Here is a 27,997-nt window from a genome sequence, read left to right as displayed (position 1 = left end):
GAAAGACCTGATCACCAAAGACCACGAAGATATTGTCAATGAGGAACTTTAGCATAATTTTTATTTCAACTTCAGAATACTTGAGCGTGGAATCAGAGTGGCGTTTAACAAAGTAATTTTTAGGATGACTGATCACTAGATATGAATATTTTGGTTTTCCATTTTTGTTGAAGAAGCAACTGTCTATAATTTCAAAAAGTCGTCTTTAATTTATCGTGAGGAATGATCGCGAAAAGTGTTGAAAAGTCATAGGTTTTGATGTTGTTGATCTGAGAAAAGTTTTGCGATTTCAAGTTGGCTAAAAGTTCTTTAGACTTTTGTAGAATCCATATTTGATTTACACCACTTCTGACATATGTAGTCGCACAATAAGTTTGAAGTTAACACAAAGTTTGAAGTTAACACAACGTGTTACACGGAGTTCTTTCAAATTTAATGTTATCGTAGAAACTGCAACTTCAAAGGCGCCGACTTTGTTCTAGACCCACGCTAAATGAGGGATTTTCGGTGCATGGAGCGCCTTGTTATTAGGGCAATACACGTGACCTGTACCATGGTTGACGTTTGCATCTTTTAGATATTTGTACACATTTATCGAGTTACTAAACTCTTGTCCCAGATAGAGGTTGTGTTCGTCGTCCACACACAGAGCCGTGGGACGATGCACCCCATGTTGTTCTCGTGTCAGAAGTAGACAGGAACTGACCGTCCTGATCCAGGATATTGACACTGTGATTGTACACATCACACACAAGTACTTGTCCGAGGACGTCAGTACAGATGTCATGGGGAACAAAGTGAGACTGACGACCTGTGTAATCAAATCGATACGCCCCTGATTTATCCACCACTACCACTGCTCCCTTAATCTTGTCGGATGTCCAAATGTCTCCGTTCTTGTTCTCCGTGATGTAGACTGTTGCTATATAAAGGCTTCGTCCTCTATCGTCCTTCTTAATCACCTGGAGTTTCCGCCCTATATCGTTGTACCTCGTCATGTCATCATAGCTCCCCACCAGGATGTTACCATTGATGCGGGAGGAGTGGATACAGTGTGCTTTTGGGGTAATGAAGAGTGTGGTGATAACCCCGTCTGACGATAGTTTATGGACTCCATTGTCATTTACAAACAGGAAGTCGAAATCCATTGTGACGATGTGACTCCCTAAAGGATAGTATCTAACTTTATATTCGTCATTCAATATGTTTCCGGCCGAGTCCACTTTTAGTAGAGTGTCAAAATCACTCACCCACAGTTCTCCTCGCGTTATAAAAGAGATATGTGAAATCTCATTAGCACTATGAATGGTTACGCTGTCTATCTGTGAGGCGGCTGAAAGATCTACAAAATTGAAAATAATTCTTGTAGACTATAATAATTTAATTTCACTTCTTCCACGTAATTTGATTGGCTGAGCACAATGAAAAATAACCTATACCCCGCGGTACTGTATAATGTAACTTGGTATGGGTACACGCCCCCTTGACAACCGAAGACGGAATTACTCTTTTTGAAATTCATATTACAGCACTGTTCAGTTCTAGGTTTTCTACGAAATACAGAATTAATCATGCACAGAAAAATTCGTTTGTTGGACAAAACGTTTTCTCGATGTCAAATAGAACCGATTTTATTATTGTTATAAGGACACCATACACTGAACATTAACTGTAAAATTTCAATACAACGATATCATATGAGAAATAATGATACGTCAAGTAATTACAAGTTTTGCTGTTTCATTATGAAATATAGTTTTACAAAGGGGTGTTTGAACCGGTATCAGGACAACTCGCCCCCTCATTGGGACAACTCGCCCTCAAGAGAACTCGCCCCCTCTTCGGGACAACTCGCCCCCTCTCTTGAGATAACTCGCTTCTTCATATACATGTTTACAACTATTATTTTTTATCTAAATCCAAGAGGTGTATTAGCAAAAATTAATGAATTTCTTATAGATAGTATATACATCACAGACAATAAGACGTGTTCACATAAACACCGAACTTCGTGTCTTTTTATGCAAGACGAAATGTTTTAGTGAAAATCCAGTGTTTGGGTTCAGTAAATTCATCATCACTTTTATGTACATGTACAATATATAAATTCAGCGGAAACAAGTTAGTGTTTGGTATAGGGAGAGCATTAGCTTGGTCTACAGCTGACGTAGTATAATTATCAATAATCTGCGTCTGTTGTTAAATCTAATTGTTTGATTTCCCCCAATCTGTTATAAATTTACTTCAAACGTTATGAGTTACTCGTCATCAGAGTTCTTTACACTTTGAAATCGCCGCGTAAAAAGAATCACCCCGCGTAAAAAGAATCAGTAAAGCAGATTTAGCCGTTATAAAATTTCTAAAATGGGAATTTTATTATTTTTCAACGGGAATTAATTAAGAAACGCATTAAAAGATAATTACATGTATCAGAATATTCATGTTTCACCTTTACATTTATGCATACTATATCGATAAAACACCCCCCCCCCCACCCCCACCCAAACCCCCAACATTTTCTCAGTATTGGAGACATTTAATCAATTACCTGGGGATCAGTAAATATAATTTTCCTTGCCAATTGATTTATGAAAACAATTAACTTTTTCTGAAATGCAATAATTAAACATGTGTATAATTCTATTAGAATTTACCATTCATGTTAAAATATGATATAAAAAGACGTATCAATATAGGGTTATCTTGGGGGCGATTTGTCCAGCATTCCATGAACCACCATCAAAGCCTAAGATGTGTCGTCATGTCTTCCAAAATGTACCAAATGACGTCAAGTCACATTGATCGCTATCTGTGGATTACTTATACTGTGTAGGATTGAATTGGAGACAATGCAGTAAGTTATAATGTAGTATACAACTTTTGATAAATCAAACACCGCAAAATGTTGCATTTTCATGAAGTATTTTGTGTGATGTAGATCTAATATTGCAAAGTTGATCTTGCGCTAGTAAGGGTTAGGCCTACATCTGTCTTATGTTATCAAGATGTGTCGCAAACTCCACCTTACATTTTAAAATTTGATAAAGTACATGCTCCGGTTATGCGGAGAAACAAAATAACTACCCTCTAGGTCAATACTTCGCTTCGTCCATATGTTGCTAAGCGAATCCTTGCGCGGTGCAAGTGATTTCTATTCATTAGTCTTTGTCTACGTGTTTATAAACTAAGACTTGTATCTTGTAGTTTTGTCTTCACGGATTATGGATTGTCCACCAACACCAAGTTAGACCATATCGTCTAAAATAGGTAAAAATAGCTTCATTCCTTAAATAAACTATCAAATAGCGAAGCTGAGTTAGTACAAATTGAAGTGTGAAATATATGAAGAGAACAAGATAACCTTTTGCCAACGACCTTTATATCTTATGAAGACATGAATTAATCAATTGAATACATTATATATTCATTTGTTTGTCTTTTAATTATTAGCAATTTTTAAAAAGTGTTGGAAATGCCTTCCACTCTCATGTGACATGGTTTTTCGCAAAATATTTAGATTTAACTTGGTTCCCATTAGAAATGTTTTTTATGATTGTTTTTCAATAAAACATATAGTTTTGTTAAAGAATTTTCAAATCTTTAAAAAATATTTTCTATACCTAATCAATTATTTCTTCTTTTAAAAATGTGCTAAAGGCAATGTCTCCTTTTATGTTTCTCCATTTACATTTTGTAAGTACTTTCTTTTTCATACCTCCCTGATATAAAAAAAAATATACAAGTCATAGTTATAAATAGGTGAAAAAAAACCCCGAAAAGTGATCAATACCATCACTCCTACAAAAAATACAAAATTAAGAGCTGTGCAATCACAGAGGCGGGATCAGGTGTCTAGTAGGAGTAACCATCACCTGTCGACCGGTCACACCAGCAGTGAGCACTATATCTTGATCAGGTAAACATTGTAATGGCTGTTAGTGGCAAACCAACAACTCAGCTTTATGGAAAATGGGATTATTTCAGCTTCTCAATCGTCAACTTCCCATATTTATGCAGCAATATTCCATTACCACCTGTACATGTATATGGTGTTTATGTCTCTCAACCGATTTGATACGCAATACCTTGTTCTGCCTATGGTCAGTTTTTATATTGGGACAGGTTACTGACAAATATGTTAATATTGCAAGGGTTTCAACAATCTCGTTTAAAGTAAGCATTTCCCAAATTCTTAAGTCGTTATAACGATATAATTTACCAATACATCCTTTCATTGGGTCAAATGTTGTCTGACGTGTTTTATATGAATTCTTAAACCGTTGTTTACAAACTGATGTTGAATACGAATCACGCCGTTCATCTGAATTGGATATAGGGCTGACGGCAAATCTGACCGGTCAACAGGGGATGTTTACTTCTCCTAGACATCTGATCTCACCTCTGATATGCCCAAGGTCAGTTTTTGCCCTATTCTCAATGTTGTATTCTTTATAGAAATTATATGATTGTTCACTATCCGTTATCTTCACCTTTTCATTGACTTATCACAGAGCTATGTAAGCAATCAAAATAGAAACATAGAATGCCATACTTTGCTGAGTGGAGAGATATAAATCAGTTGAGATATATAAACACCATATGCAAGTGATAATGATACATTGGTATATACACATGTGAAGTTGACGATGGAGAAAATGAAGTTATCCCGTTAGTCATAAAGTTGTGTTGATTGCCATTAACATCCATAATCAGTAAATATCAAAGTATGAGACTGACATGCAAGAATCTGTGGTGTCTTTGTTTCGTTCACTGGGATATATCAAATCGACTTATGAATGAAAATGAGCATTGATAATGAATGAAATATCGATATATCTAATTGTGGAGTTGAAGGTCACAGGAAGCTATTGAATAAATTCTACCTGGTAAGAATATACAAACAGGTCAGCAAATAAATAAAGGAGCACAATTCGTGTCCATTGGAATTCAAACAGACTCATTAAAGGCTATGAATATATTGTCAAAGAGGAACTCGAGAGTCTTTTCGATATCATTTTCAGAGTGTTTGTGCGTGTAATCAGAGTGGTGTTTAATAAAGTAATGTTTGGATGACTAATCACAAGATATAAAGACATCATTTTCCTATTTCTATTAAAGCAGCTGTTTGTGATTTAAAGAAAGCCCAGTCTTTAATTTATTGCAAGGAATGATCATATAAATTTACGAAAAGTCATACGTTCTAACGTTGTTGATTTGAGAAACGTTTTGTAAATTCAAATTTTCCAAAAGTTCTTAAGAATATTATAGAATCCACATTTGACATACAGTACTTTTTGCATACATTGTGATACAATACGTCTGAAGTTTCGCATCCACAGCTGCTAATATATTCGTGTGGAGCAAAGATAAGAGCTTGCTATAACATTTACTGGATCCAACAATGTATCTCTTTAGGGATTTTCTGACGTTTTAAAATCCAACATAGGTGTGGTAATTCAAATCCATTCGTCCCACTAGTCGGAATATCAAATGTGTTTAAAAGTGAAGCATGAATGTGAAGAGTTTCATGTTTTGAAAGGGAACTTGGAACATAAGTAGAATTACCAATTGTGGAATCAAAACTAAAGTCGCTTAAAATACATGTGTAATAATGAGCCTTACAAAGATAATGTGGTTGCAAGCCATGTCAGCTGATCTAATTCTTTGATCATTGTTGGTTTACTAAACATAGATAGGATAGATGGTACACACTCTTGTACTAATGTGTCTAATATGAGATTTTAGTATTCCTCTTAATCGGCGGGTGTGACCGGTCAACAGGGGATGTTTACTCCTCTTAGACACTTGATTCCCCTCTGGTATATCATATGTTGGCCCAACTTCCCGTTGTATTTCTTATAGGAGTTATGAGATTGATCACTGTTCGTTATCAAACTCTTTATCCAAAGTGAAATTTTGAATTTCTTTTGAGCTATTCGTAGAACATGGGACTAATTGACATATTTGGTTTGGTTTTTGGTTGGATGTTGTTTAACTTCCTGCTCGAGAGAGTTTTACTGATATGGAGTCGTTAGTCTTGTCGGTGAAGGGATGAATAATTTAGGCTTTTGTTCGACGCTTACGACCTTTGAGCAGCGAAGAATCTTTATCGTGCCACAACTGCTGTGACACGGGGCCGGGGGTTTTGCGGTCTCATCCGAAGCCGAAGGACCGCCCCATTTAGTCACCCCTTACGAAACACAAGGAGTACTGAGGACCTATTCTAATCCGGATCCCCATGGGGGTTTTGGGGAAATTGGAGGAATAACAGTCCTTGGTGTAATTGTCACAAGTTTCGGTCAAAAGATAATCTACTTGATAATTTACGTACCTGTGAAGATTTTGTGATCTTCGACTTTGAAATAATCGATATGCAGCCTGTATAGTGAGGCCTTAATATCTGGATCCAAGTTAAGGAGCTTTTCGATGTACCTCGTTTTAATGGCAATGCTTAGAATGAAACTATTGGCGGCTTTCACACCATTAATGAAAATCTCATTCGCTTGGCATTCTAGCATCGATGCTACTGTGTCTGATATCATTCAGATAATCCCTATCGAAGTCGGCTGTATCACCAACTATATGGAATTCTGCTTGATCATATCCTCTTCCTGAAAAAAAAAGCAATTCGTTAGGGGAAAATCACTTTTTTTCAATGTACGTATTAATTCTCATTTAAAACGTCTACACAAACACATTATTTATATCCAACGGAACAATTTGTGTAGGGTATATATTTTTTTACCCGTTCGTTCGTCGGTCCTGCTTTGTCAGGGCAACTCCTGTAAAAGGCTGCAAAATTTATACCTATGCTCGGCGCTTGTGGCCATTGGGCAGGGAGGGATCTTTATCGTGCCACACCTGCTGTGACACGGGACCTTGGTTTTTTGCGGTCTCATCCGCCTCTTACGACAAGCAAGGGGATACTGAGGACCTATTCTAACTCGGGTCCTCACGGGACTAGAATTTCTTGAAAACTTGTAGTTAATAAGGACATAATGTGTACATATGTATACTTGCAGGAAATTCTGATTGGAGGTATGCCAGTTTGAAATAGTTTGACCAACATTATATATACCCCTGAAACAGATTGTCAGTGCAACACCGTTGAAACCAATCAACAGCATTTCATAAAACTTTGCAATCAATAAGGACATAATATATAGATGTGCATACTTGCAGGAAATTCTTATTCATTTTTATCTGGGAATTATGCCCTTTTGGAACTTAGAAGTTTAGATGTAGGTCAATTTGTCAAACAACTTAAACAGTCTATTATTGACAATATTTTAAAAGATCAGACTGTTTGTATGCCTTGAACATATTTGTTGATTTTCTCGACATCTGACCATACATGCACTTGCGTGATTGAAGCATATATGTATTTCACAGCAATTTTATAATTCCATTAAATAATACATCAAAATAAATTTCGTAAATTTCTTGGATGAAAATATTTTTTTCTTGAAAATGAAGGCTTTCTTGTCTCAAAGATGATACAAACGCATGTTTATTGAATGCTGCTTTCTTTTACCACTGCATACACGTAGAATAAATCAGTCTTATAACGTATTCGAACTAAGAATTCTTTATAAACATATAGCGAATCATGCTTATCACGAATTTTTATACAATTCGCAATATCAGATTTTGACTGTAATATATTGCAGTTGATATTGGAATATTGCCACATAAGTATGGGAATTTGGGGGTAGCGAAGCTGATGTCATTCATATTAGTAATAAATGTGAGTTTTAAGGTTGCCGTCAACATTTATCCACAATAAAATATCCAATTGTGAAGCAGATATGGAAGACTCTGTGTTGTCTTTCATTTCGAGTTCACTAGGATATATCAAATTCACATTTGGACGAAAATGAGTATTGTTAATATATATAACATTTTCAACATATCTATTTGTAGAGTTAAAGGCCTGAGCAAGATATTTTTTTTCTCATGTGCAAGGTTTTGAATGAATTCTGCATGACGCGAGTACACAAGCTACTCAGCCAATTATGGATCATAACACGTTCCCATGGGGATTCCAACAGACTATTAGAAGACTTGATCATCAAAGATTACGTGAATATTGTCAAGCATAGTTTTGAAATCAACTTTATAGTAATTGTGCGGATAATTTCATCCTATAATTTCAGTTGTGTGTTCATCAAAATTTCAGAACAAATTTAGAAAATGAGAATGTGGTAACTCTTCAGGCCGCCATATTTTTTCCCGATACTTACGCTCTTAAGGATGAATGTTACACCAGAGAAAGTTAATGTCGATGAAAAGTGAAGGATATGTACAACAATATTTTGAAATTAAAATCTTTCAAATTTACTTTATCTAGTAAAACAAATGCAGTTTTATTAGATAGCAATCTGGGGGGGGGGGGGGGGGGGATCCTACGGGACTCCAACTCGCGAACTGCAATTCCGCAGTCGACATGCTAACCTACTGAGCTAGTCTGCTTTGCAGTTGACTTTAAAACAAAGAGACAGATAAATTGATATTTATATTTTCATTCATGTTTTAAAAGTACGTCAGTCATATGAGGATGTAATATACTTCGTTAAATGAAATTTTCTTAAGATCTCAGAACAGCATATCTGAACGTTTAGATTTTGATAGATACAGTGCTTCCGAAGTTCAGTCTTCCGTTTGCTCAAGTTCCCAATCTTCCCAGTCTCCACCTCGTAATGGTTCTACGTCCGGTCCAAGGTCGGGACGTTCTGAAGGTTCCTATGATGTAGGATAGCTTCCCAAGTAAGAAATCTGACTAATCCACATGGGAATAACATTGAGGTAATGCAATGGGAATGTTCCCTGTGTACAACGACGTAACAGTAGTCATGAAAGATGAAGATAACGAAGAATGATCAATTTCATAATTCCCACTAGGAAAACAAAATAAAAAGTTGGGTAAACACGGACCTCTGGATATAACAGAAATGGGATCAGATGCCTAGCAGGAGTAAGCATTCCCTGTCAATCGGTCACACCCGCCGTGAGCCCTATGTCTTGATCAGGTAAACGGAGTAAGCTGCAGTCAAAATTAGTGTGTCGGGCATTGTCTAACAATCTGTATGAAACACGTTAGACAGCATTTGATGCAATGATAGGTTGTATTTGCAAAGTAGATTTAACATCATAGAATTTGCGAAATGGTAATTTTAAACGAGACTGTTGAAACCCTTGTAACATGAACTTTTTTGTCAATAGGCTGTCTCGATTTAAAGACATGGGCATCGTTCACGAAAAAGACAAAACATTAACAATATCTCATTTCATTCACTCTTACCTTAGGTAAACAGACACTTATGTCTGCATTGCATTTGTACAAAACCCTACTTTGTTCCATTGAAAATTTATGGATACGTTATTTGCGGAAGCAAAATTTAGCCTATATTTGGATTTTTGTCTGACATGCTTCATACAAATTGAGGTCGTTCTCTGTACAGTGATTTTGACGACGGATTACTTCGTTTACTCGATCAAGGTATATGGCTGACGGCGGGTGTGGCCGGTCGAAAGGGGATGCTTACTCCTCTTAGGCACCTGATCCCACCTCTGGTATGTCGAGGGGTCCGTGTATGCGTAATATTTTGTATTGATCAGTGTTCGTTATCTTCGCTTTGTAAATAAAAAATACTCATTTTCATTACTATATCAATTCGATATATCCCAGTGAACTCGAAATAATAAACACCACAGTCTTTCTCATCTGCCTCATATTTGGATGTTTCATTGAATATAGAAGCACAAATTAGGATGTATTCGACATTTCCTAACGGATGGCGCGTGTAAAGCACTTGAGCACTCTCTGGTGACATCGAGATCGGATTATTGAAATGCGCTCTTAAATAACATCAATAACACGTTCATCAACAAATTACAAAGGGTGAAAAATACTGCTGCTTGCCTAATTACCAGAACATACAAGCGTGAACATATTCAGCCAACCCTTTTCGAACTATACTGGCCTCCTGTCAAATATAGAGTGCAGTACAAAATTTTGGTAGATGTTTACAAAGCAATCCATCCATGGCTTTGCACCGGACTATGTAACTAGTCCTCGAATACAGACCTCTGAGGTAACTTCGTTCCGACTCGTAATACCAATGGATTGTGCTCCGAATTCTTTCAAAAGTGTACGATGACCATAGATTGAACAGATTGGCGCTATCTCTTTGGAATGGCATCTCAGTGAAGTAGAGAAAAACTCACAATCTCCAAATTTTGAAACAAAATTCAAGACCCATTATGGTTTTTTTTTTTTTTTTTTTTTAAAAAAAAAGCCTTCCTATGGTTATTGAGCATTTGAAGAACTCTGCACACTAACTCCAGACTCCCGCCTACATTTTCAACTCGTATATTTTAGTTTGCTATTGATTTTTTTTAAATGCAAAGTAGAATCCATTAGTAATTGATTATTAACTTTAATACCAGTGTTAATTAATCAACTGCTCTTAATTTCAACTCCCTTTGAGTAGGAGGTAGACAAATATGTTCCTTGAAATCAGGCTTTAAAAGGGCATACAATTTAAAATGTTTATTGATATACATAAATAACCATTTAATTTGTCAAATAGCATTGAGTAAACAATGGTTAATCTTCATTTCGCACACTTTAACCTCATTTGCAATTGATCACAGAGTGAACATTATTGCTGTATTTTGGTCTGTAAATATATGTTCCCCTGTGAAACAACCAACGTTTTGGTATAAATTTGCTAAATGACAATTGATAACTCCGTTTACCTGATCAGGATATGGGGCTCACGGCGGGTGTGACCGGTCAACAGGGGATGCTTACTCCTCCTGGGCGCCTGGTCCCGCCTCTGGTGTGTCCGGGGGTCCCTGTTTGCCCAATTATCTATTTTGTATTGCTTGTGGGAGTTATGGGATTGATCACTGTTTGTTGTCTTCGCCTTGCATAATATAGCTTGCAAAAAGGAATTTGTGTTTCACTAGGTGGGGAGATGTTTTAAAAAAAATATTCCCCGTTTTCCATTGATTCCTATAGTGAAATACGTGATTTTAACCCAAATTAAAGAGCTATCTCTCCTTGTTTTGTCAAATAAATCAACTTTTATGAAAATTCATATAAATATTTATATTGACATAAATAATCATTCAAAAATTCTAACTTTTAAAAATTGACTAGAAGGTAGGCAGCGAAACAGTACTTTAGAACTCGTTTTTTTTATATAGATAATCTAAGTTTTCTTAATTCTGTTTTATCATATTATTTGCTGTACTTGTGTAAAGCACTTTAGAGTGTATTTAACATAAGGCGCTAAATAAGTTTTTAATATCCTTATCATTATTATTTTATTATTCAATGAAAATCATTCCCTTATAACTGCATAAAAAGATACCCTTTGCTGAGAGCTACCTGTTTGACAATTTACATGGATACAATAATGGTACGGTATTACCGACGTGCTTCTCATAGAAACACAAGGCGTTCATTCCCTCTGCATATTCTATGCATTTTTGGTTCAACTCTTTGGAGCCCGTTCTTCTGAACAGATGCTGAAGGTATATGACGTTGTTATTGGATATGAGTTTCTTCTGTAGTAAACAGCATAGCAGATCCTTAACAGATTCTGAACCATCAATCTCACTGGTGTTTAAGTCACCTAGATCTAAAATATATGTTCAATAGTCTGATATATTTGCAATTTACATTCAGAGAACGTGATAATTGTTAAACACGGCTGGATCTACTCTTGGAGACATAAAGTAAATCAGAAACACTTTCCACACTGCACTTTATTCACCATCTGCTCAGTCAACTTCCTTAAAAACCAAGCGGCCGTTTCACTAACAGATCGTAGATCGTAAACGTACGATTACGTTTAAGATCATTTGACTCGCACGTATACGAGCGTTTCACGAAACCTATCGTAGTAACACTTACGATTGCGATTTACGTCTGACTTTTTAGAACTCTTTTCTCTATGGAGGTAGATTTAAAATTAATCCTACCATGGAAAGAAATATTCATTCATTATTTCCTCATGGTTTTAAACATATCATTATCGTCTGCAGTAACCCATGCAAGTTGTCAACAAAAATAATGGAAATTTTGAGCCCGACCTCTAGTGTAACGTAAAGAAAATTCCTAAAATGTTTAAACAATTGATAGAATATTTTTTATTGACTGTCATGTAACTAAAATTGGGGGGTGGGGGGTGGTGGAATGATATAAGAAATAACATAAAAGATTTTAAATTACATTTTAGAATTTTAAATGTCATGTATCGATCTGCTCATGTGAGCGAAATTTCCATAAATAAGTAAACTATGTTCAGCGGATTAAAAAAAAAAAGTAAGAAAATGAAATTATATGATAAAAGGAAATAATAAAATGAAAATAAAATTGCACACAAGTATAGGAAATTTTACCCTGCATCAAACCATGGATATGTACTCCGGCGTTTAATCATTGTTGTAAAATACGCTGTAACACTAATGACATATCTATTCACTTATTTGTATAAATTTCAAACAAATCATGGGCTCAATTTGTCCCTAATATGACTTGAAATTAATTTTCCCCATGCGTTTGTCTTATATATATATATTTTCCGTTTAGGCATGTAAGCATATATAATGCTAACTTCCGTCTTTACGTGATGATGTATAATCCAGATCATTTATTAAAAATTATTATTGATATTACACTTTATGATGATTGATTTTTATATTGTTTAACGTCCCTCTCATAAATTTTCACTAATATTGAGACGTCACCATTGCCGGTGAAGGGCTACAAAATTTAGGCCTATACTCGGCGCTTACGGCCATTGAGTAGGGAGGGATCTTTATCGTGCCACACCTGCTGTGACACGGGACCTCAATGTTTGCAGTCTCATCCGACGGGCCGCCCCATTTAGTCGCCTCCTACGACAAGAAAGAGGTACTGAGGACCTATTCTAACCCGGATCCCCACTGGAGTGCACTTTATAAAAAGGGGTCGGGACCCCAAGGGTCCGATAATGACCCTTCCCTTGTCTGTGTATACATATAGGTCTAGTTTCTATGTTTAATTTCTAACGACCTTCATAAAACTACAGAAACGATCCACTTGCAAAATTGGGATTTTAACCCCTCTCCCATTACCAAATCATTTTATTATCATATTTTCCTTAAAATGTGCATGTATTATGCAGTTAGTCAGTCACATCAAAGGTATTGATCTGACGAAGAAAAAAAAAATACCTGAGTACGTCGAATCGCAACGTCTCAGATCATTAAATCAACTTTTACTAAAGAAACTTAATTTCTGAACATGAGAATATTAATGTCTTGGATCCTGTATAATGTTTAATATACATGTAATCTAACGGTGATGCAGGCATATGTAGCAATGCCCCCCCCCCCCCCCCCCCCCATATTACTTTTCTAACAACTCTTCTCGTTATTATTACATGCAAAGTTTGATATATGGACTACCCCTCCCCCTCACTTTTTAAAATATGGATTCTTGCATTGCCTTTACATTTATTTCGGCAGACTGGTCACAGGGGCTAGGCCCGTTTTGGACCCGAACTCTGTGATACAATGAATTTACTATATTTGTGGTATCACAGAGCCCGGGCCCAAAACGGACTTGACCCCTGTGAGACTGACATTTCTGTGGTTGTGCGTAACAAAGAAGGACAACTCTAATTGATTTAAGATTCGGGCTCGGACTGTATATATACAACATTTTTGTGCAAAAGCAGACTGCAAGTCATTGTGATTGTTTTCTTCCTACAAAGTATAAACAAACTCGGTCAGGTAAATACTACCACAAAATGATCTCAGGCGGGGCCAGCATGGCGGACATATTGCTCATTTACGTGCATGTAGGAGCACTTACGATAACCCTAGACCACTCGTAGGGTTACGATCAATACTGATCGTAAATCACAAATCGTAACTTTTAGTGAAACGGTCGTACGTGCTACGTTCACATTTAAGTCTACGTTTACGATCTACGATCGGTTAGTGAAACGGCCGTCAAGTACTTCCCGTTACTGAAGAGTCATTAACTAAGATCTAGAGTTAAGAGTTATCTCTCTTGTCATATCAAATCATAGAACATATCAACTATAATTTCCAAAACAAATTACAATGTTGTCGTGTTTAATGGTTGTTGGTTGGCTGTTTTGGTTTATGTCCCGTCGAGAATATTTTACTCATATCGAGAGATCACCACCCCTGTGTGAAGTAGCACAAATTGTGACTAATGCGGGCTGTCATTAGGTAGGGTACTGTCTGGCATGTTTGGTATTGATTGTTGGGCGGTTTTTTATGCACTGTCTTTGACTACGGATTACTCCGTTTGCCTGATCCTGATGAAAAGATGAAGATAACGAACAGTGATCAATCTCCGAACTCCCAAAAGAATATAGATTAGAGAGTAGGGCAAACATGGACCCGTGGACATACCAAAGGTGGGATCCGGTGCCTAGGAGGGGTGAACATCCCCTGTCGATAATGTGGTCCTATACAAGGTGCACTCTTTAAGGTCCTGTTCTGTTCAAATAAAGTTTTGATGGGTACCAGTACCCTGCATTAACCAAATAATCAATATCATTAGGGTTTTCCAGCTTTCAAATAAATAATCATAGATACATTGCTGGATTCAGCAAATGTTCTCCCAAGCCCCTATCTTTGCTTTTCACGAAAATTTTAACTGCTGGGAAGGAGAAACATCAAACGTATTGTGTCATAACACATGCGAGAAGTGGTATAAATCAAATGTTGATATTAAAATCACATGAGTAAACGACCATCTCCTCATGCTAGCGGAAATAAACAACCCATTTTTATGACAAACAGGATGACTTTAGCTTCTCCATGGTTACATATGTAGCTTCCTATATTTCGCTGTACTTTTCATGTAGCAATATTCTAATATTAACTGCATCATGCTTCAACTTGTTCTGTATATCATCACTTTTTGAATCGAGATAGGCTACTGATAAATAAGTATATATTACATGGGTTTTAACAGTCTCGTTTAAAGAAAGCATTTCTTAAATTCTATGATCTTTTTAATGATCAACTCTACCACAACAACCTGGCATTGTTTAAATGCTGTCTGACTGTTTCATACCAATTATTAGACCGTTTATTTACTCCGGATTACTCTTTTCGCATAAATTAGATACGGGGCTTGCGACAGACGTGGCTGGTTTACAGGCAATATTTTTTCCTACTCGGCACCTGGTCTCACTTCTGGTATGTCAGCAAAATGATAATTGACTATGTAATATAATATACTGTAGGAAATATGATATCTGACAGTTCAATGCTCTCTTAAACGAAAAGTATTTTGTAAAGCATTTTAGAACATAATTTGGTCAGAATGCTCAGAACAACGTATTATCTTCATGTTGTCTTGCGATCTCTATTAAGGAATTTCGGGGTCAATCCTTAAAACTGTATACTCCAATTACCTCGAAACCTTTGAACAGTTAGCTAAACGTTGTAGAACAAAATAGTAAATAATTGCAAAACAACTTTAACGATATCAACTTTTAGGGACCAATCGAATACGTAAAGGGCCAAATGGTCAATTGTTTGGAAATATATCAAACGTACAAAAACAAATTATTAAGAATTAATGAAAGAAAGTAGTTCTAACGTTCTACAAAAGTTGATGCAAAAACAGTGGTCAATATCATACTTTGTTCCTAGAATACCAAATCAAGAGGGATACATGGACCCTGTTGACCGGTTGAACCCGCCATGAGCCCCACATTACGACCAGACAAATGGAACAATCCGTAATAAAAATCAGTGTACAAGGAACTTCCCAACAATCGGCAAGAAACATGTCAATGTACAAAACAACAACCGATAAGAAACATGTCAATGTACAAAACAACAACCGGCAAGAAACATGTCAATGTACAAAACAACAACCGGTAAGAAACATGTCGATGTGCAGAACGTGCATGCTCTTCAAAAATGTAAAGCATTACAGATCAATGATTGCTCAGAATGTTATTCTAAATAATATCTAACCTTCAAAATTATTCTGAAGACACTTTTTCCTGAGGGATCAATTTAGTTGAAACCAACTTTCGCATTTGAATATAACGGAATATGTAATTACAGGTAAATTGTTAAAAATTGTCCCCTGTTGCTACGTCAATGATGTGAGAATAAATTGTACAACTGTAAGTACTTGTAGATGCCTCGTGTCACTATTTTCATTTATTTCACAAATTGCAGACTCGCAGCGATTGCCATGGAGATAAATTTATGTTTGGTATTACATAAAAAATATACATGTGAACACGATTGTCGTAAATTATATGAACAAAAAACCCATCAATCATGCAATAAGAGTGAACATATAATATATATTTCATAAAGATGTTATTATGAGGTAAATATAAATAATTAATAATAATCAGTAATTTAGAAAACATATTTTGATATTTGAAAAAAAAAAATCGCTATTTTGACTACGGATTACTCCGTTTATTTAATCAATAGATATGACTTGAGGCATTTATGATTGGTCCACAGGGGATGCTTACTTTTCCTAGGCACCTGATCCCACATCTGGTGTATCCAGAAGTCATTGTTTGCCAAACTCTATGTTGTATTCCTTATAGGAGTTATGAGATTGATCACTTTTCGTTATCTTCGCCTTTCACCACGTGATTAACCACGGAGCACGTCTTATTATATCGATTTATGAAATTTGGAATGTCTCAATATGACATATTGCTCAGTGAATTGGATTTTTCACGGTTTATAATCCAGATACTTTTAAATTCAAAACCATATATCTGATGTACTATCTCCAATTCTTGCGCACGCGTTCCTTTTTCATTTTGTTTTCCTTATAAAGATCGGTATTTTCTCTTTGGAGATCCGAATGACAATTCAAAAACAGAAGACTGGGCTGAACGCACGGTGAATGAACTGTGAGGGAATGATGAACGCTTTATGAATGGTGAACGCGAGCTGTTGTTGAACGGTGAACGCAAAACTATGAACAGAGAGCGCAGTTTTAAACACACAGTGAACGTACGCTGAGCGAACGAAAAAGTGGTAGAACATTTCCCGGACTGTATTGCCTCTTATATTTTTTTTAATCTTCTATGTAAATGAAAGAGAGCAGAAGTGGGCAACCTCACATACCCCACGCTCCAACATTGCTTGACAATTCCTTATATATTGAATTGTAATGCAATACATTACTGCAAGACCAGGACATACGGTCTCGAAGTTCAATAGGGGCATAACTCCCAGAAAAGTATTGAATCAGTACATTCTGAGAATATGCAGATCTACACAATGTGTCCTTATCAACTACAAAGTTTCACGAAATTCGATTGAGCGGTCTCAGAAGAGTTGCGCTGACAAGAACAGGACAGATGAGCTCGAAATTCCAAGTTCAAAAAGTGCATAACTCCCAGAACTGTTTTTTGAATAAGAATTTCCTGGGTCTGTACACATCTACACAGTGTGTCCTTATTACCAACAAAGTTTTATGAAATTCTGTTGAGCTGTCTCAGAGACGTTGCGCTGACAGAAAAGGGACTAACGGACTGACGGACATTAACATTATACCCTCCACAACTTCTTTGCACGGGGTATAAATACAAAAACGTTTAAATTGATCTTTTACCTTGAAAAATAGGTCAAAGTCTGTCATCAAAATTACGAATATATCGCATTTTAATCCTCTCTTTCCTACACAAGGTACATTTGAAATATGATACGCATAAGTATTGCTTTCCTAAATTATTTCAATGTATTTCATTACGACTATGAACTTTGGCCATTCTTTGAATTACAATGACATGCTATCAAAAAATTTGTTATTTCTACTGTTAGTAAAACGAAAGTCCCAGAAGCACGAAATCTTCACTGTTGAATTCACATTGTCACAGGAATTTCAACTTTCTCGTTTAAAGACATCATTTCGCAAAATTTATGGTTGTCATAACGATCTAATTTACCAATGCAAGCTAGCACCGGGTGGAGTGCTGTTTAACGTGTAACATACCCATTGTTATGTCGTTCTTTAAACACTGTTATTGACTACGGATTATCACGATTACCTGATAAAGATGTAGGGCTCGTGGCGGGTGTTACCGGTCGGCAGGGGGTGATTACTCACCCTAGGACCTGGTGTGTCCAGGGATCAGTGTTTTCCTACCCTTGTATCTATATCCTACATATAAATTATGAAGTTGATCACTGTTCGTTACATTCACTTGTGCATTGAAACATTTTTCAGTAAGAGGTTGACTGAAGAGATTCGATTACCTTAAACCGAATTATTGTCCCTGAAAGTCTCCAGTATCTGTCATGTTTTTCTTTCATGTGTGTAAAGACATCGGATCACTTGCATAAGACTTGTGACCTTTGACGTTTAAAATGAGGTCAAAGTGATCATCAAAATTATATTTTATTAAACTGTTTTCCAATATTTTCATATACATTGGATGTTATTTGACTCTATATTGTCATTATTGTGATGCTTTATAATGTTTCAACTTTGATATCTTTGATAAACATTAAGATTTAAACCCTGGGGAAATTGAAAGCTCAAATATTGTCATTGTAGTATGCAACTCATAGATGTATCATCACATTCATAATGTAGCGAATCTATGGCCAAAGTGTTCATTTAGTGGCACAGAGATAGAACTCTGCTCGTATATATATTAGTCGATTCAGTGGCTGCTCTTTCGCCAAAATGATCGACATGTTTGAGAGTCGGGCTTTCGGATGAGACCTTAAAACCGCGTCTCGTGTTGACACGTTCAACAGCCCTCTCTACTTCAGACCAGAGTGATGACACTTCACCTGGTGTAGTTTTGAATATTTTCGAAGGAATGTAAGAAAAAGACAAGCAAAAGATAAATAAACAATAAAACAAAGCAAAAATAAGAAACGCTACTTGTCAATTCAGTTTTGAGTTTGGTAAGCAGTCCTCGTTGTTTCTCTATATTGGACATAAGAAGTGCATGCCTAACAGTGGAACCCCGCTCACGATAAAACTTTCTCTGTAGATCTTCAGAACCTGCAATAAAACCATGTAAATACACAACAGAGTATTTATAGTAATATGTTTTACAAAGACGTTAACGGCAGACTAGTAATTCAATGACTAGCGGGATGATTTCAGTTTCTCCATCATCAACTTCCTTTGATGCAGCAATATTACATTATCACCTACATGTTCATGTGTATATAGTGTCTATTTCTCCTATGCATCCCTTGGGGATCCCGTTTGAACTACGACCTCAGTACCCCTTGCTTGTCGTAAGATGCAACTAAATGGGGCGGTCCGTCGGATGAGACGGCAAAATCAGAGGTCCTGTACCACAGCAGGTGTGGCACGATAAAGAAAGCGCCGAGCATAGGCTTAAATTTTGCAGACTTTCATCGGCAATTATGACGTTTCCATACATTTATGAGTGAAAAATTCTTAAGCAAGACGTTAAAGCAATACAAGCTGTAACTGAAGTATTTTTTCAACTATCCAATTATTCACCAAATAACACCTACCGGTATAACTAATATAATACCCAAGATCTGAAGAAAAATTCTGCAAAATAAACAAGGGAATATTGTTTGAGAGCACACCTATAATGAGCGTTTCGTATAAACCGCCATTGTGTCGTATACACGAACACAATCGGGTTGCTGAGACCGAGGCCATATACAAAGACGGAAACTGACGCGAGTAACTACACGTGTCGTTTGTCTTAAATGATTATGTTGTTTCATGAATGACTAGAAATACTATGTAAGTGTAAAAAGCTAAAAATTACGCAAATGTGCCACTCAAATGAAATTTTGATTGTGAATTTTCTATAAAATTGGCATGTTAAACTGTTTACAAATCTAACACGTGCTCAGTGCCTCTCTTTCGCTTTTTCCGAACTGGTGACCTCCAAGGTCAATGCACATCGGAGGTTACGAGCAGGAATTACTGACAGGATGATAATGATTCATGAATTAACATTTCCTGCTAATTTGTCGGGTTTATTGCTTCAGATTCACTCTGATTCTATTAAGTTATATTATTCAATCACATATATGTTGACTATTTGTTCTTTTACTTTTTAATTTATTTACCGTCAGTTACAGCTTGTATTGCTTTAAACAATCTTTTGTGTGATGCATTTAACCTTGATTGACACCAGTGCCTTATGGAAGATTTTAGACGCTCTATATGTATAACTAGAACTATGTTTGAAATAAAGTTTAGTATGTATCTAAATATTTATATACCTTTCATAAAGATGATGCAATACATGTGTGTTTTGAATGTATAGCGGTATGTTTTAGAAGATAATTCTATTTTAGCATAAATTGATTGTCAATTGTGTGTCTATAATGGTACCTTCACACTCACGGAATTTTCTTACGGATCCTTACGTATTCCACAAATCCGTAAAAGTACACGGATTGTTACGATGTAGACACTTTAAAAAACTATTTAAGAACGTTATAAGAGTATTTACGGGTCATTTACGGTTTATTACGAGTTCTTGCGTTGCATTTACGGCACACATTTTCGATTTGTTCCGAGTGAACATGGATAAATACGAGCAATTTACGATATTTTACGAACTTTTAGGGATTGTTACGAGTATATTACGCAAAATTACGATTTAGCTTAGCTTTTACGTGTAAATCACGACCTATTAACGTGTTGATAACGTGCTGTTACGAATAGTTAGGAATTAGTTACAATTGTTTACGTTTTTGACTCTAAAGTGTTCGCAATTGGCTTTGTATCATCATTCGACAACTGACCTTACTTGTAAAAGCATGTATGCATATTGTATGCAAGATGTGTAACTTCTTTGATGTCAGATTTTGCGTCTTTTATACCTTTCCCGAATCGTAAAGTTTAAGTATTTACTCGTAAAGTAATCGTGTCTATACGTAAAGTGCTGAACAAACCATAGAGCGATTGTAACCCGACGTGAATGAAATCGTAAATATCACTTAGGCATTCGTAATAATCCGTAAACAACTCGTAAACTATCCGTAACATATCGTAAAAACTTCAAAAATTCGTAAAACAAAAACTTTTTGCGAGTGTTTTACGGATTCTTACGAGCAGTTTACGTGTTCTTGCGACCAGTTTACGATACTTACGGATTGTTACAAGTTATTTACGGGTTATTTACGGAAAATGAAATCCGTGGACAATCGTGAATTTTTTTGCCATGTCAAAAAATTTACCCCTACTTTCACGGATCCTTACGAGTGTGTGCGAGTTGTGACGGGTTATTAACGGATACAGACGAGTGATTTACGAATGCCTGCGATTGACTACGAGTCGGAGATCCGTAAGGATTCGTAAGAAAAATCCGTGAGTGTGAAGATGGTATTAGCACTCAACAAGCATTCTATTTTTGGATCATATCTGGGTACTAGCTATTGAACAGCTGATTTGTGGCAAGTGAATATTCTTGTGTGTGTTTCATACCGATCATTAGGCCGTTTTTATAAATATAGATATATTTAGAGGTTCGTGGTTGCCCATCTCTCTATTTCGTATTCCATATTATTAGGTGTTTTGAGATTGATCACTGTTCGTCATCTTTACCTTTTCATGAAAATTATAGAGGGTATGACTCTACAAAATTTCGAAATATTACAACATATACACACATGATAATTGTGTTCATCAAAGAATATCGTTACCTTTACATCTTAGACATGACAGGCATCCACGCATCTTTGGAACTGAAATTGAAAGATTATTTTTCTAATGAGAAATAACAGGAAACTGACATAAAATATTACCTTTAGATCAAATAAATGATTTTTCTCTGTAAAGCTTTTAAAAACGTTTGCAGCAGTACGTCATAATGATAATTAATTTCAACTTAACTAATACAATTGTTATTTCTCATTAGAAAACACTTGCCAATATCTATAAAAATGTGATATATGAGTGGACTCAGACGTACGTTTCATTAATAGTACAATTTTAAAACTTGCATTTCAACTATGCATTACCTTGTTGTCAACACTTCTTAAGAATGTGGGAAGATTTCTTAATTTAGTACGTTACCAATGGAACATACAAACAATAAAATATCACTAACCCTTCTTTTCCTTATTCATTACTGTCAACAATGTTTCAAGTTCTATTTTAAGTTTTTTCATATCATCAATATCAAACTGAAATTTCAGTGCATCGTGAAGTTGTTTCTTATAGTTCACAGGCAATCCCTGTGCCGTCATAAACATTTGGATTCGCCCTATTGCAATTTTTAAATTTTGCGATTGTGTTCTGAAAGTTGAATCTGGAATAGAAGAAGAATGCAAATGGGCAAATGACTCATTCCTAAAGATCCTGAGACGCTCGATGTCGTCACCAATTTCTGTATGTTGTTGAGAAAGCACTATTCCCCGTCCTTGTGTAGGCTTTAAATCCGGAAAACGTAAAGCGCCGAATGTACGTATCAGCCGATAAAGCAAGGAAACGTCAAACGTGTCGTAGTCAGGGTTAGGGGTTTTCGTACATAGCTCCAACTGATGTCGATTCAATACACCATTGGTATTAGTCTTTATTATCATACGGTACAGATTCCTTGGCTTTATATGAAGGTTTAAAATGTCTTTTAATATTAACTTTATCACATCCAAGCAAACTATTCCTGCACGTGTAAAGTTCATTTGCTCTGAAGACAATAGTTTTGACGCCATTGTAACCTTCTAAAATTCAATCTACGGTCTGAACTGATATGAATATGAATGCGTCACATTCTTTGCCATGCATTCCATTGCTGAAAGGAAAATCATAAATTAAAAAAAAAAGAAAACTGTATACGCTAAGTTACAAAACAGAATTATATTTAACGTGACTGAACACAACGGGTTGAAATAAATTCTAATGTCATATCTATGCATTATTTTTAGATGAGAAATAAAACCAAAACTGTGCGATAAATTTCAAAACATAAATGCTGCTTACATAATATCAAACTAATGCAGATCGTCTCCAAGAAAAATAATTGGATACAATTGCAAAATTAGGAAACTTGACACGTCAATCTTAAGATTTCTAAGCACCTAACTGCACCTCTGATATATCGAGGAATTCATGTTTGCCCAGCTCTTAATTTTGCACTACTTATAAGAGTTATGAGATTGATCAGTGTTAGTTACCTTCACCTATTCATTATTAAGTATAACTATTGCGGTTTGATTAACGTCCGAAATCCAAGAGGTCGCCAAATAAAGACATTTTTGGGCGTAGATTTCACATTGATAATCAATGTAATCAACATCCTTATAAAAATCACCAATAATTTGCTTGAGGTGCCGAGTGTGCTGTAAAGCAAAATGGTCTTATTTTAAACAATGTCACAGTCATTATTATTCACATCCAGGATAAATAGATTAAGGCGGGTGTGACCGGTCAACAATAAAGATTTACTCCTTGGCACCAAATCAGGTTTAATAAGTGTCCAATTCAAGAGGGCTTTCCACCAATTTACTAAGATTTTTTCAAATATTTTTTTCTAAATTCAAGAATCTTACAAATCATCTCTCGTCGGATAATGAAAGAGAACATCATTATACTGCTATCCAAAAAAGGTGTAAAATTGCCGATTTCTGATTAGTTTTCTTTTATCTATGCGATCTAAAAAAATTGAGTTGATGGAGGGATAAGATTATATGTTCTAAAATATTTTTCATAGTCAAAAGATATAATTCTGAAAAATGAAAATCATCTACTCTATATGTACAATAAAGATATTCATCCGATAACTTCTAACTTCACATGCATTGTTTGTAGTTAATTTCGAAAAGGATTTTAGGAAGAAACGTTTTTCTCCGCGCTTCTGTCTGGCAAATACGATAATAAACTAAATTACTTCTACCAAAAATATAGTTCTTGAAGTATACAATACGTACCATACTCTTAAGATAAGCACAAATTAGAATTTTGCTAGGCATTTGAAAGTTGAAGATAACGAACAGTTATAAATCTCATAATTCCTATAAGGAATACGAAATAAAGAGTTGTGCAAACACAGACCCTGGATATACCAGAGGTGGGATCAGGTATCTAGGAGGAGTAAGCATTCCCTGTTGACCAGTCACACCCGCTATGAGCCCTATATCTTGATCAGGTAAATGGGAAGACTTACTCTGTTCCATTGAGAGTTTTACATACGTTATTTGAAGAAGTTACGTGTAGTCTATACTTAGATTTTTCAACAGAATATAGACTGAAGTATATGATTATAGATGTTGCCAATCACAGGCTCTTTAAACCACCGCGGGTTATGGATGGTATCCCTTCAAAACATCAAAACCTATTATTTTCAACACTATACACGACCATTTCTCACGATAAAATGAAGACTAAACCTTTTGACATAGACAGTTGCTTCTTCAACAAATATGGAAAAAGGACATATTCATATCTAGTGATCAGTCATCCAAAAACTTACTTTGTTAAACACCACTCTGATTCCACGCACAAGTTTTCTGAAGTTGAAATAAAGAATATGATGGAGTTCCTCATTGAAAATATCTTCGTGGTCTTTGGTGATGAGGTCTTCCAACATTCTGTTGGAATTCCCATGGGCACGAATTGTGCTCCTTTGTTAGCTGACCTGTTTATATATTCATATAAAGCAGAACTCAATCAAAAACCTATAGAAGAAATCTCTTGCTGTGACCTTCAATTCAACATTTAGATATATCGACGACGTTTTGTCTATTAACAATGATAACGTTCATTCATATGTCGATTCGATATATTTTATATTTTTGCTATGATGAGCCTTACCAACAAAGACAATGTTGTCACAAGTTTTGTCTGCGGGAATCAAAACTAATACTTCATATTATCATTTAATTTTACATGTTTACACGTCTTTTTATTGGCGAATTATCATCTGAATATCGTATACGCCGAAAAATAAAATAATAAATGGCCGGAACTACTTTCTATTGGAATGTTGGGGCTTCCCCTGAATGGTATATTTATAATTCTATTTATAGATTGGCAATCCTGAAAAGAACAACTTAAAGCTGTATGACCCGATGTTCATGTATTATTTTTGTACATAATTACTTTAAAGCAGATTAATTACTTTATAAAGTTATTAACTTTCCCTTAATTACATGCTTGAAAACATCTGCATGTAAAAGAAAACCGTGCGAATATTATTTAGAAAGTAAATATAGCGGGTACATATATGAATCATCCCAAAATAGACGTCTATAAATAGACTCACGCACGTCAGGGGAATCCCAATATGATATATTAACTCATACGCAACTGTCTAGTTTTAAGGCTGAAAGAGCGTAAAAGAACGAAGTACTAAGAGATATTTGATATTTTTATTTCTATTAAACTTATGGTACGGTACTATTATAACAAAATACACAGCTTTACACAGATAAGACCACCGATGATCTGAAAGTTTGAACTGGTCACGTGACTATCACTTGAAATGGCAGTGACGCGGTTATTTGTAAACATCGATTTAAAATCAAATAATTTGGGTTAAAACGGGTGAAATGATTTATGATATGTCGTACAGCCTCATAACTACATACGTGCGATGATTTGATAGAGTTTGTACGAGATGGAAAACAATATTGTAATTCGGATCATACAGCTTTAACAACTCTATCGATCCAAATAAATTCATTGAACAAAAGCATTAACATATTAGAAATAAATGATAAATAAACAATTAATTATACAAAATAAAAAAAAAATATGACTATTTGAAGGAAAAATATAACACACGCGCGTACATGTCTGTTTATGCAATTTTTGAAAATGGATTCCAAGGGAGGAAATTTCGATACTGGTACTTTCGATGATATTTTTCAAGACAGACCTGAATGTGAAGCTATGAAACCTGATTTTGATGAAGAAATTCTTCTCTCTCTCTCTCTCTCTCTCTCTCTCTCTCTCTCTCTCTCTCTCTCTGTTTAATAACTTTGATGATGAGGATGAAAATTGTCAGAATAGTTGTGAAATCATAAATTCTTCTACATGCAACGACGAGGCGCTTAAAGAATTGACCAAAGCACTAGAAACTGAAAATAAACCCCCGTCATAGTTTTCAATCCAAGATTCAAAACAATCTCTGAGGAGGAATTAAAAGGAATCGAGAATGGTCGTCAATCCAAGGGTACAAAGATCAAAACAAAGTGGGTAATTTTCCAAGGTAACGTGATACAAACAAATTTACTCATATATATAATAACTTAAAAAGATGAATAATCAAATAGCAGCACCAATAACAAACACTGTACTCAATAAAATAAATGAAATAAAAAAATCTCTGTCGGTCTCCCCAACGAATACTTAGAGAATAGTTAAACATATAAAACAATAACTGAGAGAACACCCCAAACTAAAAAATTCACAATTAATATCCAGATTGGAGCATGGAAAAGTTTAATACTGACACTAACCCGCATAAAGTAGAAAAAGAGGAACTCTGTGGCCTGTTGATACACTTCTATGCCGAAGTCTAACCTAAATTTGACCCCAAGAAGGGCGAACAACCTCAATAGTATCCCAAAACACATTCAAATTCATAAGATCAGCTCTCAACAAACATCTGGCCTGGAGGTTATAAAACCTTTTTGAGCACGTTTTCATACTCAAACTCAAACCCCGTGCTCTAAATCGTACTCATACTCAAAGGTGTAGGTTATACAGAAGAGTAGATTTACCTGATCAAGATAAAGGACTGACGGCGGGTTTGAGCGGTGGACAGGGGATTAGTGGTCCGATTTTCACTACGGATAACTCCGTTTACCTGATGAAGATACAGGATTCATGGTAGGTGTGACCGGTCGACAAGGGATGCTTATCCTCCTAGACACCCGATAACACCTCTGGTATATCCAGGGGTCCGTGTTTGCCCACCTCTCTATTTTGTATTGCTTATATGAGTTACGAGATTGATGACTATTCATTTTCTTCGCCATTCATGTTTTGTTTTGATGTGTCTAATAAATGACTTTAATATTCCTCTTATATTTTCAATCCATTTTGAAAATGTGTCAATTCTTTTTCATATTTAGCCCTTTTTATGACATCTCATGATGTCTATAAAGGATACAAAGTTAAGAGTAGAGCAAACCTGAACCACTGTACTTACTTAAGGTGGGATCAAGCGCCGAGGATTTATGTATACCAATTACAATTTGAATACCATAATTAATGTTCATAAAGTTTATATTTACCTGCTGAAGATGTAGGGATGCTTACTCCTCCTAGGCACCTTATTCCACTTATGGTATATCCAGGACCCGGTTGTATTAACGAGTCATTAAATTTAATGTGACATCAACCCTAATAAGTTATTAAATCCCTAATGTGACATTATTTAATTGATTCATTAAACACCGTTGTAGAAAACCTTTCTTAAACTCATATTAGTTAATAAGACATCAAATATCGAAACTCTCATTAATCCAACATTAACGATTAGTACCAATCCCAGAATGCAACGTAATGTTTACTTCCTGTTTATTACATTGTCTGCTGAATTTTGTTTACGTGCATTATTAGTGACTACAACGCAGGTCTGATGATCAAATAAAATATAATCCAGAAATCGAGAGAAAAAGTTCGACAGTAAGCCGATTTATAGGTTATAAAGAATTTCGGCGATATCACGTAGTTTACTTATCTTTTTATCATGCCATTCCCATCAGATTCTGGCGTTGGTTTCACAAAACCCAAGGTTTTACTTCCATTGACGGTCTTCAGTCTTGCAAATCCTTATTGTTCCATTATCTGATTGGCGTGTGTCAGCTTTCTAAAAAGGCTACACACTTCAGATAAGCATGCTAGCCTAAATAATTAAATTTCAAATTGATTAAGAATATTTTTAAAGTTCTGAAAACTTGTATCAAAACTAGCTATCTACCATGAAATAATTTCCTTTTACATTTCTGTTAATCATTTTCGTTTTTAAACGCAAACATTTTGAAAAGCGCT

General features: G+C 35.6%; 3 protein-coding genes across 6 annotated transcripts in view; 1 reads left to right on the top strand and 2 right to left on the bottom strand.

Moving 5' to 3' along the window:
• The window catches only part of LOC125658137 (uncharacterized), a 225,385-nt gene that overhangs the window by 9,134 nt on the left and 188,254 nt on the right, over positions 1 to 27,997 (top strand). The gene's annotated exons all lie outside the window — the stretch shown is intronic.
• On the bottom strand, positions 43 to 27,444 carry LOC130050443 (uncharacterized). 4 transcript variants are annotated; one of them, XM_056150542.1, is made up of 7 exons: positions 26,722 to 27,444; positions 24,468 to 24,632; positions 22,107 to 22,790; positions 21,700 to 21,741; positions 18,932 to 19,054; positions 6,332 to 6,611; positions 43 to 1,342 (listed from the first exon to the last, which is right to left on the bottom strand). In XM_056150542.1, the coding sequence occupies exons 3-6, from the start codon at positions 22,708 to 22,710 to the stop codon at positions 6,496 to 6,498; spliced, it is 885 nt and encodes a 294-aa protein (XP_056006517.1). In that variant the 5' UTR covers positions 22,711 to 22,790; positions 24,468 to 24,632; positions 26,722 to 27,444; the 3' UTR covers positions 43 to 1,342; positions 6,332 to 6,495. The 4 variants fall into 4 exon arrangements, with proteins under 4 accessions (XP_056006517.1, XP_056006514.1, XP_056006515.1 ...); XM_056150539.1 differs by lacking the exons at positions 43 to 1,342; positions 6,332 to 6,611 and adding an exon at positions 11,287 to 11,651; XM_056150540.1 differs by lacking the exons at positions 43 to 1,342; positions 6,332 to 6,611; positions 26,722 to 27,444 and adding an exon at positions 11,287 to 11,651 and having other exon boundaries at positions 24,468 to 26,585.
• Positions 603 to 1,522, bottom strand: LOC130050615 (uncharacterized). The gene is made up of 2 exons (XM_056150862.1): positions 1,450 to 1,522; positions 603 to 1,342 (listed from the first exon to the last, which is right to left on the bottom strand). The coding sequence occupies exons 1-2, from the start codon at positions 1,520 to 1,522 to the stop codon at positions 603 to 605; spliced, it is 813 nt and encodes a 270-aa protein (XP_056006837.1).

The sequence above is a fragment of the Ostrea edulis genome, chromosome 9, assembly GCF_947568905.1.
Source record: "Ostrea edulis chromosome 9, xbOstEdul1.1, whole genome shotgun sequence".
Lineage (NCBI taxonomy): Eukaryota > Metazoa > Mollusca > Bivalvia > Ostreida > Ostreidae > Ostrea > Ostrea edulis.
This window is presented reverse-complemented; position numbering and strand designations above follow the sequence as displayed.

Coding starts and splice junctions, on each gene's coding strand:
- LOC130050615 (XM_056150862.1), bottom strand. CDS start 1,522: ATGAATTTCAAAAAGAGTAATTCCGTCTTCGGTTGTCAAGGGGGCGTG. Junction 1,343..1,449: donor ATACCAAGTTACATTATACA/GTACCGCGGGGT, acceptor TCAATTTTGTAG/ATCTTTCAGCCGCCTCACAG.
- LOC130050443 (XM_056150539.1), bottom strand. CDS start 22,710: ATGGCGTCAAAACTATTGTCTTCAGAGCAAATGAACTTTACACGTGCA. Junction 21,742..22,106: donor AATGAATAAGGAAAAGAAGG/GTTAGTGATATT, acceptor TTTCAATTTCAG/TTCCAAAGATGCGTGGATGC. Junction 11,652..18,931: donor ACTCAAAACTGAATTGACAA/GTAGCGTTTCTT, acceptor CATATATTTTAG/ATCTAGGTGACTTAAACACC.